The 18,151-nt window shown below is 47.0% G+C and overlaps 1 protein-coding gene across 1 annotated transcript in view; it reads right to left on the bottom strand.

Annotated features, from left to right (window-relative positions):
* FAF2 (Fas associated factor family member 2) overlaps nt 1-18,151 on the bottom strand; it is a 65,585-nt gene that overhangs the window by 16,058 nt on the left and 31,376 nt on the right. The window contains exons 2-5 of the mRNA XM_055285072.2: nt 16,773-16,841; nt 7,763-7,897; nt 5,220-5,296; nt 1,623-1,761 (exon numbers count right to left, since the gene is read on the bottom strand). Coding sequence (XP_055141047.1) covers nt 1,623-1,761; nt 5,220-5,296; nt 7,763-7,897; nt 16,773-16,841 — 420 coding nt within the window. The remainder of the gene's footprint in view (nt 1-1,622; nt 1,762-5,219; nt 5,297-7,762; nt 7,898-16,772; nt 16,842-18,151) is intronic.

Here is an 18,151-nt window from a genome sequence, read left to right as displayed (position 1 = left end):
CTGTGCCTTGAGCTTATATTTAGGCTAAGGGTCCTAATGGATACAGTTATGTATTTAGGAACAAAAGGAAAAACAAGGAAAAAAGGTGAGCGAGAAATCAGAAAATTCCTGAGCTCCTACCTTCACACCCCTGGCATTGTTCTCCCTATAGAAACTCCATGCTAACAAGCTTTAATGAAAAGGTTTTAGTGTTGTTGGGATTCAAACTTAACAGACACATGAGAGTAGACAGGCTTACACAAGTTCCCAACAATCACAGAAAAGTCAGCTGCACCCACAGTCTAAGGAAGATAAAAACAGGAGAATCTGACCATATGAAAGGGAGGTGAGAATTTTTCTACTTCACAGCTACAACATCCTTGTAAGTAAAAAGTAACTGCGAAGACAACCCTGATCCCAGGCCACATATCGAGTAGGAATGATGGACTGTACGATCCAAAGGCATTCTAAAGAGCATAGGGTGTAAAAGACTTTCAAAGACAGGGCTAGTGTCCAAGACTCCTGTGCGTGCTTCTGCATGTGCGTGCTGCTGAGCACATTACACTGTACAACTGCTGACATGGCCAGCAGTACTGGTCTCCCCTCAGGATCATAGCAGAGAGGGTACACGCGAGGTGCTCATCTCACTCATCTCTGTATCTCTAGCACTGAGGACATTGCCTGGCATACAGTAGGTGCTCAGTTTTTGTTGAGTGTGGTGGGAACAACCAGCGAGGAGACTATGATAAAAAGCAGATGTGGGAAAATGAAAGCAGGAAGCAAGGGTGAGCATTTTTCTCTTTCTCCAGATAGATTCAGGAATTCTGGAGGCTGCATAATAGAACCCCCTTTTGCCTATTCCCACAGCATTCCCATAGTTTTCCCTATTCCTATAGTGTTAATTCTATGTATTTCTCTGGCAAACTAGAGATATATCAAACACCCACAGAACTCTAATTTTTCCTCCCCTGAATGGTGAGGTCTTGAGTCAAAGGTCTACATGGCTGAGGTTGAATGAGATGTGCTACCCTGAGTCTATGGTCTATGTCCTTATTCAATTCTGTGAGAGATCAAAGATGTAGGCTTTGCCTTCAAGGGGCTTTCAGTCTGGTAGCAGAGATTAGACACGAACACAAATGATATAGGAAAGAATATAAAATTGCTATCAATTTTTAAAAGCTGTGGAAGAACAAAGGGAAAGATTAGTATTCTAGATTATGAAATAGGGCAGGACAGGGCACAACAATCAGGGATAGCTGTAAGTGCGGAGCGACATGATCTAGTTGAAGGACTGGCAAGATTCCAATTAGCAAACATGTGAGGAAGGCATTCCACGTGGAGGGACCAGCAAAAGCAAAGGCACAGAGGTAGGCAAGTACAGGCTATGTTCAGGGAATGAGTCAGCTGGAATTGAAGGTATGGTAAAATAAGTTATGAAGAAAAGACCTCAAAAGAAGGGCAGTATTAGATCCAAGAGGGGCCCGCTAAAAGGTTTGGTCTTTTTTATTACCCCCCCTGTAAGCAGTGAAGAGCTAATTAAGGTTTTTGAGTAAAAAAAGGACATGATCAGTGCTGGGCTATGCTTTCCTTTGAGGATAGAATCATTTCGGTAAGTTGGCATCTATATGGTTTGTGGCACTGACCTGGCTGTACGTTCCCTGGTAGAAGACAGGGTGTGCCCTCCCATATTTCTCTTCAAAAGAGTGCATAAATGAAACAATGTCCCCAACGGGGTCAGTGACCCGGCTGCGAGGGTCAGGCCGTATAAAACGAAGAGCAAACCTGGGGAGGAAGGAATAAATATCACATGAATCCAGCTTACTACAGTGCATATGGAGTGGGCCAATTTGTACAGATTCCTGTAACAGAGCCAGAGGCACGGCAACAAAGGGAGGTGAACGGTCTGTGAGTGGACCATCAAATCTGAGAGTAGAGGCTGGTTCAAAAGCCATAAAGCAGCAAGTGTTATTCTATTGCCTGTTCAGGAAGAATGCAAACTACTGGGATTATAAATTCCAACACTGGCCTACATAAATCCTGAGTATTTTTTGTAGAACAATTTAGGGCTAGAAGAGTTTGGAAGGGAAGACACAGTATCCAAAAAGATCATGTGTCAGGCCATGCACCCAGACTCTCTAGAATGGCACCGTCTAAATACTGTAGCCACTAGTCCAATGTGGCTATTCTGAATTTAAATCTATTACACACAATTAAAATTCAGTTCCTTAGTAATACTAGTCACATTTCAAGTGCTCAATAGCCACGTGTTTAATGGCTTTCATATTGAACAGCGGAGATACAGAACGTTTCTATCATCAAGAGAGTTCTACTGGACAATACTCTAGAACAAAAGTCACTTTCTGGTTGTCCTACTTGCCCCTCCTTCTCCTTTCTGTTTTCCTGGGATTTTAAATATTTAGTTCACAACCCCAAACTATTCAAATTATGGATAGGAACTTCAAATCTGGAGTTGCGGTTATAATTTACTTGCTCTTCAAAGGGGCAAGTACATTTTGCTTGATGATTTATGGTTGATGGTATCCATGGAGGAAGTTATTAAACTGCTCCACAGTACCCTGGCAGATGTGGAGTACTGGCAGCTCTTGTAAAGTGAAGAATACATACCTAATGGTACCACACATCTGTTTCTAAAGGGCCTACCCTATTTGTATAGTGCCATTTATTTATCCTTTGGTTTTCCAGAGAAGGCAATGGGACAGAGGCTAATGTGCTACCTAACATTAAACGAGTTGGTTGGATGATACAGCTGCATAAAAATTAGTAATACACGCCATGCATATTTTCCCTAGAAAAGCAAACAATATGCATTTACTTGAAAAATTTTCAGCACAGACAAGGTGATTAAACGATGATACTTTCCTTAACAAAAAGTGAGTCAATTCATTATCCCAACAAATTCCCCGTGTATACAATTCTACTTGGAATTTCTCCTGAGTAATCAAACCAAATTCATTGACACCAACATTCCAGAGCGAATTAAAAGCACAAAATGTAGTAAGTTGTATACTTGGGGGGGAATGGTTAGAAATTCTTCAGAAGACTGATGTTTTAACTACTTTCTTTGAAATTAAGCATTTTAGAATTATCTCTTAAAGGCTTTATTTTTTTTTTCCTCATTACACAATATTCCCACAATCTACACAATTTAGGACAATCAGCTTTTTTTATTTTTTAGAAAAAAACAGAGATGTCAACTTAGTTTTCATTATGATTTTAAAGATTTTTACATGTTCATTCTTAAATAAAATGGGGATGGAAAGAGTACTAAGCAATTAATTAGTGACCATGAAGAACGTTGCTAAAGCAAGAAAGCCATTAAGCAGATAGCCTCATAAAACACCAAGGGGCCAATATAAAAGGTACTATCTGACCCTTGTACTTATGCAGCTGCTGGACCCACACCTTCAGCCTCTGCTCCCTAGAGCAGGGTAAAGGCTGTCCCATATTTGAAGGGAAGTACAGGTTCCCTGTATACACAAGGCCCAGACTACATATCCCAGCTCCACTTGCTGGCCTGGATGCCCATGAACATTTTAGTTCCCCATAAAGCCTAGACGTGGCTCTGGACCAGATAACCCAAGCCTGACGTGCTAAGAAGTTGTGCCCCACTCATTTTCTTTCTTTTTTTTTTTTGAGATGGAGTCTCGCTCTGTTGCCCAGGCTGGAGTACAGTGGCACGATCTAGGCTCACTGCAAGCTCCGCCTCCCGGGTTCATGCCATTCTCCTGCCTCAGCCTCCCGAGTAGCTGGGACTGCAGGCACCCGCCACCGCGCCCGGCTAATTTTTTGTATTTTTAGTAGAGACAGGGTTTCACCGTATTAGCCAGCATGGTCTTGATCTCCTGACCTCGTGATGCGCCCGCCTCAGCCTCCTAAAGTGCTGGGATTACAGGCGTGAGCCGCCGCACCCGGCCAGTTGTGCCCCACTCATTTTCTGGCCTTGGACCCTCTGTAGCTTCCAATGATGAGCTCTTTTAATGGTACATGAAGGAAGCTAGAAGAATGGTGAAGGTATGAAGCAAGTGGGTATATACATAAAAGGGTTCCAGCGTTTGCAACCTAGGGGCTGCCAGGGCAAAGTGAAAAGGTACCGAAGCTGCCAGGCGTGGTGGCTCATGCCAGCAATCCCAGCACTTCGGGAGTCCAAGGCAGGTGGATCACTTGAGGCCAGGAGCTCAAGATCAGCCTGGCCAACAAAATGAGACTCCATCTCTACTGTCTCTACTAAAAATACAAAAATTAGCCAGGCGTGGTGGTGCATGCTTGTAATCCCAGCTACTTGGGAGGCTGAGGTATGAGAATCGCTTGAACCCAGGAGGTGAAGGTTGCAATGAGTCAAGATGGTGGCACTGCACTCTAGCCTGGGTGACGGCGACAGAGCAAGACTCTGTTTCAAAAAAATAAAGAAAGAAAAGGTGTAACAGGAGTGTCTAGGGAGGTCCAACTATTGTGGGAGGAATCAAGGGCAAACTGGGTAATCTCAGAGCAAGAGAATTTGTTGGGATTGTGAGTAGTCAGGTGGAGGAGAAGTAGTTTAGGAAAAAAGTTCTAAGGCGTGTGAAGCTAGGAGATGATAGTGGTTAGAAAGGAAAGGGTGTGGACATCAACTAGGAAATGTAGAGGTGACAAATATGGTGGGGGGAGGACGGGGAGACAAATAAATATAGTCAGACTGGTTTTTGCAAACAATAGTTTTTTTTTTTATTTTTTTATTTTTTTTTTGAGACGGAGTCTTGCTCTGTCGCCCAGGCTGGAGTGCAGTGGCGCAATCTCGGCTCACTGCAAGCTCCGCCTCCCAGGTTCACGCCATTCTCCTGCCTCAGCCTCTCCGAGTAGCTGGGACTACAGGTGCCCGCCACCACGCCTAATTTTTTTTTTTTTTGTATTTTTTAGTAGAGACGGGGTTTCACCGTGGTCTCGATCTTCTGACCTCGTGATCCGCCCGCCTCGGCCTCCCAAAGTGCTGGGATTACAAGCGTGAGCCACCGCGCCCGGCCTGCAAACAATAGTTAAGATTAATTTAAAAACAATTCCATTTCACAATGCCTGCCAATGCTTCAACAATTTAAAATACTTTTATACTGTATTAAAAGACAGTTCGGGAAGAGTATTCGATCTCATGACAAATTGGTAAGTCAACATTGATGGAGCATAAAACTTATTTTGGCCTAAATTTTAGCTCCAAAGTCTTACTAATACATAAATCCAAAGGTACATACCTAAATATATCAAGTATCGTGTAATAGGTAAACCGGAATGGAAGCATTATCAAGTAATAACCCCATCCAAGCAGCCCCTGAAAGTCCAAAAACAAAGTTAGAGACAATTCTCTCAATTCCTAATATTTTATCAAACGGCTAGGTCAGATTTTCTCACTCTTTTTGGTCCTTCCATGTGATTTGTTCCTCTAAAATACAGTTCCTTCTTCCTGGCCACCTCATCCTTCTAAGTGCCACCATCTTTGGTCTTATTTCATCTTACTATCATTTTTTTTCGCAGAATTTTTGTATTAAATCTGCTTTAAGGTCCAGAGCTGTATCTCCTGCCTGTAATCCCAGCACTCTGGGAGGCTGAGCGGGGCAGGCAGATCACCTGAGGTCAGGAGTTTGAGACCAGCCTGGCCAACATGGTGAAATCCCATCTCTACTAAAAATACAAAAATTAGCCAGGCGTGGTGGCATGCACCTGTAGTCCCAGCTACTCAGAGAGGCTGAGGCAGGAGAATCGCTTAAACCCGGGAGGCGGAGGCTGCAGTGAGCCGAGATCGCACCACTGAACTCCAGCCTGGGGGCAGAGCAAGACTCTGTCTCAAAAAAACAAACAAACAAATAAAAACCAAAACTGCTTTAATACTTATTTTTGGCAGCTACTTATAGACTTTTCAAATTCAATTGCAAATTAATGTCCCCCAAATGATACACACTCATTCTTTCCTTTTTAGATTTACACATCAAAATATGGTATACAGAAATAGGCCAAGCTTAGTGGCTCACGCCTGTAATCCCAACACTTTGGGAGGATGAGGCAGATGGATCAGCTGGGGTCAGGAGTTCGAGACCAGCCTGGTCAACATGGTAAAACCCTGTCTGTACTAAAAATACAAAAATAAGCTGGGTGTGGTGGCTCACACCTGTACTCCCAGCAATTTGGGAGGCCAAGGCAGGCAGATCACTTGAGGTCAGGAGTTAGAGACCAGCCTGGCCAATATGGTGAAACCCCGTCTCTACTAAAAATACAAAAATTAGCCAGACGTGGTGGTGGTCGCCTGTAATCCCAGCTACTCGGGAGGCTGAGGCAGGAGAATCACTTGAACCTGGGAGGCTGAGGTTGCAGTGAGCTGACATCACACCACTGCACTCCAGCCTGGGCAACAGAGGGAGATGCTGTCCCAAAACAAAACAAACAAACATAAAAACCTAAAATAATGTATATAGAAATAGCAAGAAAGATAATCACTATTACTAACCTTGGACATTGGTATATAAATGTTAAATAATTATATTAACCACAATGACAAATCCCCATATAGCTGCTTATCTTAGTAATAATGCTAATTATTATTGCTGTTATTAATTATTAAAACTAGCATACATCCAGGACTCTATAGTTTATAAAGCATTTCACAGATGTCACATTGTGTTAACCTCAGACACTTTCTGTGTCTGTGGCCAGGAAGCTCTGGAGCCCCATGGCTGACGTGGGAATCTGCTACTGTACTTCAGAAAACCACAGAGCACTACTTAGAAACATGTTTTAAAACATCAAGTAGGCCAGGCACAGTGCCTCAAGCCTGTAATTCCAGCACTTTGGGAGGGTGAGGTAGGCAGATAACTTGAGCTCAGGAGTTCAAGACCAGCCTGGGCAACATAGCAAGACCCCATCTCTACAAAAAAATACAAAAATTAACCAGGATGGTGGCGCACACCTGTAGTCCCAGCTACTTAGGAGGCTGAGGTGGAGGACTGCTTGAGCCCGGGAGGTCTAGGCTGCAGTGAGCCAAGATCATGCCACTGCACTCCAGCCTGGGCGACAGAGTGAGACCCTGTCTCAAACAGAAGGAAACAAAACAAAAATCAAGTACTCCACAAAAAGGCTTGATGATGGAGTAAATTCTAACTGCTGCAATGTTAAAGGGAGTGTTTTCTTAGGATTCTAAATGCAGGTATAAAAGTGTAAGAGGTGAGTATAACCCTAAGGGTAAGAAAAACAAAAGTCCAAGAAGTTCTTTAGAGTTCATTATCAGTGTACACATCTGACTTCCTTCACTAGACTGGGAGAAATTGAATTTGAAATGGGAAGACTGGCTGTTTATTCATGTCTGGATCCCCAATAGCAAGATACCAGGTTATTGGAGTACTCTTAAATGTCTGTCGAATTTAAGTGAACCACTTCCTTGCTACTAGCCCTTCAAGGCTAATTTCAAAGATGTGGCCAAAGCTCCTACAAAGATTCCATGTACTTCCTCAAAACTAGTTTAAGATTAAGTAAACTGAAGCAACGAAGAACTTGAGTAAACAAATTGTAACTTAAGAGGTAGAAAACACTCTCCAAATAACTGCCAAAGAAAAGAAAAAAAAATGAGTAGTTTCTGTAACAATTCCTTGAGGAATCAAGGCAAAATAATACACCCAAGGGGCCAAGTCTAACTAACAGGTTTACATTCTAAGTATTTATTTTGTTCCTGTCACAGGGAGATCAATATAACCAAGTGAATATACTTATAAATAAAAAAGGGGGAAATTCCAGCTATGAAATAACTTGCCCTTGGTTGAGGTCTTGAGACAACATAGCTGTAGATCCTGTGGTCAGCTGTATTAACCTGCAGGGGTCGTGATGGAGGTGGGTTGAAAACACTAGGTACACCCTCTTGCTCATTCAATCTGTCCTGTACAGCAGCCTGAGAAGGAAAACAGAGTGGCAAGAGTTTCAGCGATGCTCAAATCAACCAAGAAAAAGAGGTGAGGCAACTAGCGTGGTATTCCAAAATAGGATGGACATCAATACACCAAAAGGTCATTTGAGGAGTGTACCTTCACGGACCTTTTAACCAGCTATACTTGGAGGCAATGTGGAGTGATGGCTCCAGAATGCATACACAGTAGAGGAGACGACGAAACTTGTCTGGAAGCTACATTTATGCAGCAAGCATACTGCCTTTATTCAGATGGTATATATTATTTAGGGTGGCTGGGATATAAAGTGCTTCACTGTACAATCCCAAGAAAAGCCATCCTCAGAGAATACAATGTGGACAGTACTCCTGGAGTTATGCAGTGAAGCAGTCCTGATGAGTGGCATCTGATGAAGGGGTTTGCAGCAGAGAAACTTCAGTCTGATCCTAGCTCCATCTCTCAGAAAAGTTGCTCAATGTATGAGCCTCAGGTCAGGCGCGGTGGCTCAAACCTGTAATCCTAACACTTTGGGAGGCTGAGGTGAGAGGATTGCTTGAGCCCAGGGACCAGAAATTCGAGACCAGCCGGGGCAATGAAATGAGACCCTGTCTCTAAAAATAAAAAATAAAGAAGAAAAAATCATATAAGCCTCAGTTTCCTCATGTGCAAAATAAAGGAACAATATTTCTGAGTTAATCTGAAAATTTAATGAGTTGGCTATACGTAAAGATCCTAACACAACTCCTGCCAGACTACTGATATTCAGTTTAAAAAATTCATTCCCTTCTTAACTCTGTCCTTGAAATAGGTATTAGTCTCAATGTAGTAAAAAAAAGTTGACCTTACCCAAAGAGATGTCTGGCCTTTCCCTTTTGGGAGGTAATCTATGTTAGACCTGATAAGCACGTCTTTGTTACCGGATTTTAGGTTGCAGCTGCAACACCCAGTAGTCTTAGGGTGAAAGCCGGCCATGCCAGAAAGACCAACCATGTGGTTTAGGGTGGGGAACTTTGGACAACTTGGTATCAGTTGACTTGAAGATCAAGTTCAACCATGTGGCCAGCCAAGCACATCAATCGTGCCTATGTAATGATGCCCTAATAAATACTCTGGAAGCACTGAATTCATACAGTGGAATAAATACACTGGAAGCAGGAATTCCCTGGTTGGCAATACAGTAGTCCCTTCTTAACCACAGGGATATGTTCCAAGACCTCTAGCAGATTCCTGAAACCATGTATAGTACCGAACTTGAATGCTGTCATTGGAAGCTATTTCTCTTCGTGTCTTCCACTCGAAAAATCCCTTTTCCATCTTAACTATGCACTTATTGTGCAATGTGGCTGCAATTTTTGCAGAAGTGTGACAACAAAACTAGCATGAATTTTTCTTTCTTCATAATTTCACGAACACAAGCTAGATCTTAGCAACCTCAGTATATAATTTTTTTATTTCCTTATTAAGTCAGGAACTTTAACCCTTTTTTTTTTTTCCTTGAGATGGAGTCTTACTCTGTCGCCCAGGCTGGAGTGCAGTGGCACAATCTCAGCTCACTGCAACCTCCGCCCCCCGGGTTCAAGTGATTCTCCTGCCTCAGCCTCCCGAGTAGCTGAGATTACAGGCTCCTGCCACTGTGCCCAGCTAATTTTTGTATTTTTAGTAGAGATGGGGTTTCACCATCTTGGCCAGGCTGGTCTTGAACTCCTCACCTCATGATCTACCCGCCTCGGCCTCCCAAAGTGCTGGGATTACAGGCATGAGCCACCGTGCCTGGCCAGGAACTTTAACCTTTTCACTTAAAGGACACATTTCCTGGCTTCTCTCTGGCATATCTGAGTTGCCAGCATCACTACTCTTGTGCTTTGGGGCCAATATTAAGTAAAATAGGAGGACCCGAACAAAAGTACTGTAAAGGCACAACAGTTGATCTGATAACGGCTACTAACTGACTAACAGGTGGGTCTTGTATACAGCGTGGAGACGCTGGACAAATGGATAATTCACATTCCGGGTAAGGTAGAATGGGACAGAGTGAGATTTCATCATGTTTCTCAGAACAGCATGCATTTTAAAACTTATGAATTATTTCTGGAAACTTCCACTTAATATTTTCAAACCACAGTTGCCTACGAGTAACTGAAACCACAGAATGTGAAACTGTGGGTGGAGGGGGCTACTATACTTCATGCATATTGTCATACATCTATGCCAAGAAGGTAATGTGTCCTGACTCTGCAGGAGCGTAGTATGCAAGCTTCGTGTCCAAAATCCTTTTAGACTCTTGCCCCTTTTTCTTCTTTTTCTTTTTCTTTTTTGAGACGGAGTCTAGCTCTGTCACCAGGCTGGAGTGCAGTGGTGCAATCTCAGCTCACTGCAACTTCCACCTCCCAGGTTCAAGCAATTCTCCCACCTCATCCTCCGAGTAACTGGGATTACAGGCATGCACCGCCACACACAGCTAATTTTTGTATTTTTACTAGAGATGGGGTTTCACCATGTTGGCCAGGATGGTCTTAAACTCCCGACCTTGTGATCCACCCACCTTGGCCTCCGAAAGTGCTGGGATTACAGGTGTGCGCCACTGCGCCCGGCCAACTCTCGTTTAGAGTTGTCTCTTCCTTTAGCTGCTTTTAATCTATATGTTCCCTATAATAAACTATAACCATGACTATAACAACTTTCAGTGAGTTCTAGTGAATTAGCAAATCTGAAGATGGTTTTGCGACTCTTTGAAACTGCAGGTGGTTTCAGAAGTGAAGGTGGTCTTTAGGAGGGCAGTGTGCCCTCTAAACTCAATTACTGGCTTCAAACTTTGAAGTTTGGCTAATATCAGGTAGTCCCCTAGTTTTGCAATTCAATGAGGAAAGAATAATCTTTCAACAAATGATGCTGGGATAATTGGATATCCACATGCAAAAGAAAGTGGATTAACTCCTAGATCACACTATACATAAAAATTAACTACAAATACATCAAAAACCTAAATGTAAAAGCTGAAATTATAAAATTCTTAAAACAAGGGTATAAATCTTCACAACCTCAGATTAAGCAAAGGTATCTTAGATACGACAACAAAAGCACAAGCGACAAAAGAAAAAAGTAGATAAACTGGACTTCATCAAAATGAATAACTTTTCTTTATCAAATTACACTATCATGAATGGGGCAAGATGGCATGTACCTGTAGTCCCAGCTGTCAGGGAGGCTGAGGCAGGAAGGCTTCTTGAGCCCAGGACTTCAAGGTTACAGTGAGCTATGATCATGCCACTGCACTCCAGCCTGGGCCAACAAACCAAGACTCCATCTCTCAAAAAAAAAAACAAAAACAAACAAACAAAAAAAAACAAAAACCACAAACCACTATCAAGAGAATAAAAAGATAACTCACAGAAAGGGAGAAAACATTTGCAAATTAAATATCAGATAAGCGCCAGGCATGGTGGCTCGCGTCTGTAATCCCAACACTTTGGGAAGACAAGGTGGGAGAATCACTGGAGCCCAGGAGTTTACGACCAGCCTGGTCAATACAGCGAGACCCCATGTGTACAAAAAATAAAATATTCCTTCCTTCCTTCCTTCCTTCCTTCCTTCCTTCCTTCCTTCCTTCCTTCCTTCCTTCCTTCCCTCCTTCCCTCCCTCCCTCCCTCCCTCCCTCCCTCCCTCCCTTCTTTCTTTCTTCTTTCCCTCTCTGGCCCAGGCTACAATCTACTCGGCTTGCTGCTGCCCGCTCCGCGGACTGCCTGGGACTGCCGGCGCGCGCCACCGCTGCCTGCCTTTTCTCCTTTCAATGCAGGCACGCATTCGCCATCTTGGCCACGCTGCTCGCCAGCTCCTGACGCCGAGTGCTCTGCCTGCCTCAGCCTCCCGAGGTACTGGGACTACAGACGGAGTCTCGCTCACCCAGTGCTCGGTGTTGCCCGGGCTGGAGTGCGGTGGCGTGGTCTGGCCTCGCGGCAGCCTCTACCCCCCGGCCGCCTGCCTTGGCCTGCCAGGGTGCTGGGATTGCAGCCCCTGCCCGGCCGCCACCCCATCTGGAAGGTGGGGAGCGCCTCTGCCCGGCCGCCCCGTCTGGGAGGTGAGCAGCACCTCTGCCTGGCCGCCCTGTCTGGGAAGTGAGGAGCGCCTCTGCCCGGCCACCCACCGTCTGGGAAGTGAGGAGCGCCTCTGCCCGGCCACCTACCGTCTGGGAAGTGAGGAGCGCCTCTGCCCGGCCACCCACCGTCTGGGAAGTGAGGAGCGCCTCTGCCCGGCCACCCTGTCTGGGAAGTGAGGAGCGCCTCTGCCCGGCCGCCCCGTCTGGGAAGTGAGGAGCGCCTCTGCCCGGCCACCCATCGTCTGGGAAGTGAGGAGCGCCTCTGCCCGGCCTCCCATCGTCTGGGAGGTGAGGAGCGCCTCTGCCCGGCCGCCCCGTCCGGGAGGAAGTGAGGAGCACCTCTGCCCGGCCGCCCCGTCCGGGAAGAAGTGAAGAGCGCCTCTGCCCGGCCGCCCCGTCCGGGAAGAAATGAGGAGCGCCTCTGCCCGGCCGCCCCATCCGGGAAGAAGTGAGGAGCGCCTCTGCCCGGCCACCCATCGTCTGGGAAGTGAGGAGCGCCTCTGCCCGGCCACCCACCGTCTGGGAAGTGAGGAGCACCTCTGCCCGGCCGCCCCGTCTGGGAAGTGAGGAGCGCCTCTGCCCGGCCGCCCCGTCTGGGAAGTGAGGAGTGCCTCTGCCCGGCCGCCCCGTCTGGGAAGTGAGGAGTGCCTCTGCCCGGCCACCCCGTCTGGGAAGTGAGCAGCGCCTCTGCCCGGCCACCCCGTCAGGGAAGAAGTGAGGAGCGCCTCTGCCCGGGCGCCCCATCCGGGAAGAAGTGAGGAGCGCCTCTGCCCGGCCGCCCCATCCGGGAAGAAGTGAGGAGCGCCTCTGCCCGGCCACCCATCGTCTGGGAAGTGAGGAGCGCCTCTGCCCGGCCACCCCGTCTGGGAAGTGAGGAGCGCCTCTGCCCGGCCGCCCCGTCTGGGAAGTGAGGAGCGCCTCTGCCCGGCCGCCCCGTCTGGGAAGTGAGCAGCGCCTCTGCCCGGCCACCCCGTCCGGGAAGAAGTGAGGAGCGCCTCTGCCCGGCCACCCACCGTCTGGGAAGTGAGGAGCGCATCTGCCCGGCCGCCCCGTCTGGGAAGTGAGGAGCGCCTCTGCCCGGCCGCCCCGTCTGGGAAGTGAGGAGTGCCTCTGCCCGGCCGCCCCGTCTGGGAAGTGAGCAGCGCCTCTGCCCGGCCACCCCGTCCGGGAAGAAGTGAGGAGCGCCTCTGCCCGGCCGCCCCGTCCGGGAAGAAGTGAGGAGCGCCTCTGCCCGGCCGCCCCGTCCGGGAAGAAGTGAGGAGCGCCTCTGCCCGGCCGCCCCGTCCGGGAAGAAGTGAGGAGCGCCTCTGCCCGGCCGCCCCGTCCGGGAAGAAGTGAGGAGCGCCTCTGCCCGGCCGCCCCGTCCGGGAAGAAGTGAGGAGCGCCTCTGCCCGGCCGCCCCGTCCGGGAAGAAGTGAGGAGCGCCTCTGCCCAGCCGCCCCGTCTGGGAAGTGAGGAGCGCCTCTGCCCGGCCGCCCCGTCCGGGAAGAAATGAGGAGCGCCTCTGCCCGGGCGCCCCATCCGGGAAGAAGTGAGGAGTGCCTCTGCCCGGCCGCCCCATCCGGGAAGAAGTGAGGAGCGCCTCTGCCCGGCCACCCATCGTCTGGGAAGTGAGGAGTGCCTCTGCCCGGCCACCCACCGTCTGGGAAGTGAGGAGCGCCTCTGCCCGGCCGCCCCGTCTGGGAAGTGAGGAGCGCCTCTGCCCGGCCACCCACCGTCTGGGAAGTGAGGAGCGCCTCTGCCCGGCCACCCACCGTCTGGGAAGTGAGGAGCGCCTCTGCCCGGCCGCCCCGTCTGGGAAGTGAGGAGCGCCTCTGTCCGGCCGCCCCGTCTGGGAAGTGAGGAGCGCCTCTGCCCGGCCGCCCCGTCTGGGAAGAAATGAGGAGCGCCTCTGCCTGGGCACCCCATCCGGGAAGAAGTGAGGAGCGCCTCTGCCCGGCCGCCCCATCCGGGAAGAAGTGAGGAGCGCCTCTGCCCGGCCACCCACCGTCTGGGAAGTGAGGAGCACCTCTGCCCGGCCACCCACCGTCTGGGAAGTGAGGAGCGCCTCTGCCCGGCCGCCCCGTCCGGGAAGAAGTGAGGAGCGCCTCTGCCCGGCCGCCCCGTCCGGGAAGAAGTGAGGAGCGCCTCTGCCCGGCCGCCCCGTCCGGGAAGAAGTGAGGAGCGCCTCTGCCCGGCCGCCCCGTCCGGGAAGAAGTGAGGAGCGCCTCTGCCCGGCCGCCCCGTCGGGAAGAAGTGAGGAGCGCCTCTGCCCGGCCGCCCCGTCCGGGAAGAAGTGAGGAGCGCCTCTGCCCGGCCACCCATCGTCTGGAAAGTGAGGAGCGCCTCTGCCCGGCTGCCCCATCTGGGAAGTGAGGAGTGCCTCTGCCCGGCCACCCATCGTCTGGGAGGTGAGGAGCGCCTCTGCCCGGCCACCCATCGTCTGGGAAGTGGGGAGCGCCTCTGCCCGACCACCCATCGTCTGGGAAGTGAGGAGCGCCTCTGCCCAGCCACCTATCGTCTGGGAAGAAATGAGGAGCGTCTCTGCCTGGCCGCCCCGTCTGGGAAGTGAGGAGCCCCTCTGCCCAGCCGCCCCGTGTCTGGGTAGAAGTGAGGAGCTCCTTTGCCTGGCCGCTCCGTCTGGGAGGTCTACCACGGAGGCCAGAAGCAATGTGGGGGCTGGACGTGGTGGCTCACGCCTGTGGTCCCGGCACTCTGGGGGGCGAGGCGGGTTGATCACTTCAGGCTAGGAGTTCGAGACCAGTCTGGCCAACTTGGCGAAACATGAAGAATACAACAGACAAACCAACCAACCAACTCAATGACAACAAAACAGGTCTACCCTGGAGTCATACTCTAATTTTTTCTATTTTCCTCCCTTTCTGATCCTTTATCCCACTTTCTTTTTCTTCCTCTTCCTTCTCCCTCTTCTTTGTCAAATAGAGGATTGAGTTATTATCACTGATCCATATAGTCCCTCTCTCATTTATTTTAACTCCCTCCCCCATTTCTATTCCCCGACTTCCCATGTGCAACCTTCCTAATATGTTTGATACGCATCTTTTTGTTTGTATGTATTTTTAGAAAATGTTTATTGTTTTTATATGCAAAAAAAAATTAATAAAAAAAAAGACTACAAAAAAAAAAAAAAAAAAAAATATTAGCTGGGTGTGGTGGTGTATGCTTGTAGTCCTAGCTACTCAGGAGGCTGAAGTGAAAGGATCACTTGAGTCTGGGAGGTCAAGGCTGCAGTTAGCCATAATAGTACCACTGTACTCCAGCCCCCCACCCCCCGAGAGGCCCCATGTGTGATGTTCCCCTACCGTCATTTATTACAAACTGAAATTCTCTAGAATTAAGTTCCATAAGAGTAGGGACTTGGCTGGATGTGGTGGCTCACACATGTAATCTCAGTACTTTGGGAAGCTGAGGCAGGAGGATTGCTTGAGCCCAGGAATTCAAGACCAGCTTGGGCAACACAGCAAGACCTCGTCTCCACAAAAAATTAAAAATTAGCTGGGCATGGTGTTACATGTTTGTAGTCCCAGCTATTTGGGAGGCTAGGGCAGGAAAATTGCTTGAGCTCAGAAGTCAAAGGCTGTAGTAAGGTATGCTCATGCCAATGCATTCCAGCCCAGGTGACAGAGCAAGACCCTGTCTTAAAAAAATTAAAAAAGAGTAAGGACTTACTTTTCTTCACTAATACAATGCCAGAGCCTAGAGTTTAATTGCTCAAAAAATGTGTTGAATAACGAAATCATATTAGGAATATGTTTTATAAAAAAAAAAAAAAAAAACTGGAAAAAAAAGGAATACGTTTTTAGGAATCCAGCACCCTTTTTAGATAGCATATAATATTTAAAACAGTAATTTGGGATCAAAAGGGTGTTTGACAAAATTCAACATCCACTCAGTATAAACTATTAATATACTAAGAATGGAAGGGAAAAGCCAACAGATATTTACTTCCATGTTATATGCTGGGAATACAGCAGTAAAAACAAAACAAAAAAATCTCTGCTCTTAACAACTAACATCACACTTGCTAATAAAAAATCAGAGGCATGGCCAGGCGCGGTGGCTCACGCCTGTAATCCCAGCACTTTGGAAGGCTGAACGGGGCGGATCATTTGAGGTCAGGAGTTCAAGACCAGCCTAGCCAACATGGTGAAACCCGTCTCTACTAAAAATACAAATTAGCCGGGTGCAGTGGTGTGCGCCTGTAATCCCAGCTACTCAGGGGGCTGAGGTAGGAGAATCGCTTGAACTTGGGAGGCAGAGGTTGCAGTGAGCCGAAAGCACACCACTGCACTCTAGCCTGGGAGACAGGGTGAGACTCTGTCTCAAAAAAAAAAAAAAAAATCAGAGGCATTATAGTGAGGACAAAATGCTATTACCATTATCAACTGACAGTGTTTTAAAGTTCTTGCTAATTCAATGGTCAAGGAGAAGAATTGCAGAGAACATGACTACCTAGACAACCCCAAAGAATAAACTATAAAATATTTAAGAAGAAGGTTCACATCAAGACATCTGGTTAAAAACTAAATATACAGAAACCAATTGTTTTCCCAACAAGATACTAACAAACAGTAGGGGGTGGGGCACTATATTGAAGGATTTAGTCACAAATTTTTCTATGATTTTATAAACTTTCTCACATTCTTTACCTTCCTGCACTTTTATTTTTAGAGTCATAATTCTGAAAAAAATCTACTGAAAAGATTCCTGCTATGAAAAAACATATGGTTTTGATTCTTAATCAGACCAGAGAAAAAGAAATAAGCTCAGAGCACATCCTATTATACCTCTATGTTCCAGTTATGCTGTTCCAAGGTATGGCGACACTGATCCATAGATTCTATGCCAGTGAGATCCTGAAAAGAAGGATAAAAACAAAAAAGTTACTTAGAGAAAAACCAACAGTACACATGTGAGTATTTTTACACATAATACTGCTAGGAAAATACACTAAAAAATGTTAAAAGTGGGTGTTAAAGTATGGTAAAACTTCACTGATTCAGAATTTATACAGCTAACTGTTCTAGATGTGTAAAGAACTGAAAAAATGATAATTCCTTTTAAAACTTCAAGGCTTTCAATTAGGAGTACTGACTAAGATCAATATTCTCCTCTCAAATTCAAGTTTAAAAAATTAAAGATTTTTCAACCTTTGGGCTAAGCAAAATATTATTTAATGCTAAACAGCTATTCTGTTGATAGTACAGGTTGAGCATCCCAAATCTGAAATCTAAAATGCTCCAACATGTTTTGAAACATTTTGAGTGCTGACATGTCTCAAAGGAAATGCATACTGGAACATTTCAGATTTGAGATGCTCATTCAGGATAACATAAATATTCCAAATTCTCAAAACAATCCAAATCTGAAACACTTGTGGTTCCAAGCATTTTGGATAAGGCATACTCAACCTCTACATAATGATGTAATGCACCTTTCCTGCAAAACGTCATGCCTTTCATTAACTTATTTCATTTTATATACTGGTATTAACCTAGTTTATAATACGAACTGTGTAAAACCTAACATACCGACCCCCCTACCCGCTGCCACTTTTTTTTCGAGACAGGGTCTTGCTCTGTCACCCAGTTTGGAGTGCAATAGCGCAATGACTGCTCACTGCAGTCTCAACTTCCCAGGCTGAAGCGATCCTCCCACCTCAGCCTCCTAAGTAGCTGGCACTGCAGGTATGCACCACCACACCCAGCTAAATTTTGGATGTTTTTTGTAAAGACAGGGTCTCTCTACATTCCCCAGGCTGGTCTCCAACTCCTGGGCTCAAGCAATCCTCTTGCCTTGGCCTCCCAAAGTGCTGGGATTACAGGCGTGAGCCACTGCAGTTACAGTATTTTCTCACTATTTCCCTTCAGATGTCCAATATTCAGCAAATCTAACAGTTCATGTATACATCTCATGCCCAGAATTTCCACAGAGCTGAACTCTAGCATTCCTTCAAAGTCTAATATAAAAGCCAAAACCATCCATCTATCCATCCATCCTTTCATTTGACAAATGTGTGCTACATGCCTATTCTGTACAGCACTTACTTACTATGTTGGAGGAACAGAAAATGAATAAGATATAGTCTCTATCCTCAAGAAACTCCTCTAAACAACCAGTAAGCTTCAGGGCAAAGAGATTGATCTCAACCTGACAAGAATGTAGT

The sequence above is a fragment of the Symphalangus syndactylus genome, chromosome 7 (genome assembly GCF_028878055.3).
Source record: "Symphalangus syndactylus isolate Jambi chromosome 7, NHGRI_mSymSyn1-v2.1_pri, whole genome shotgun sequence".
Taxonomy (NCBI): Eukaryota; Metazoa; Chordata; class Mammalia; order Primates; family Hylobatidae; genus Symphalangus; species Symphalangus syndactylus.
This window is presented reverse-complemented; position numbering and strand designations above follow the sequence as displayed.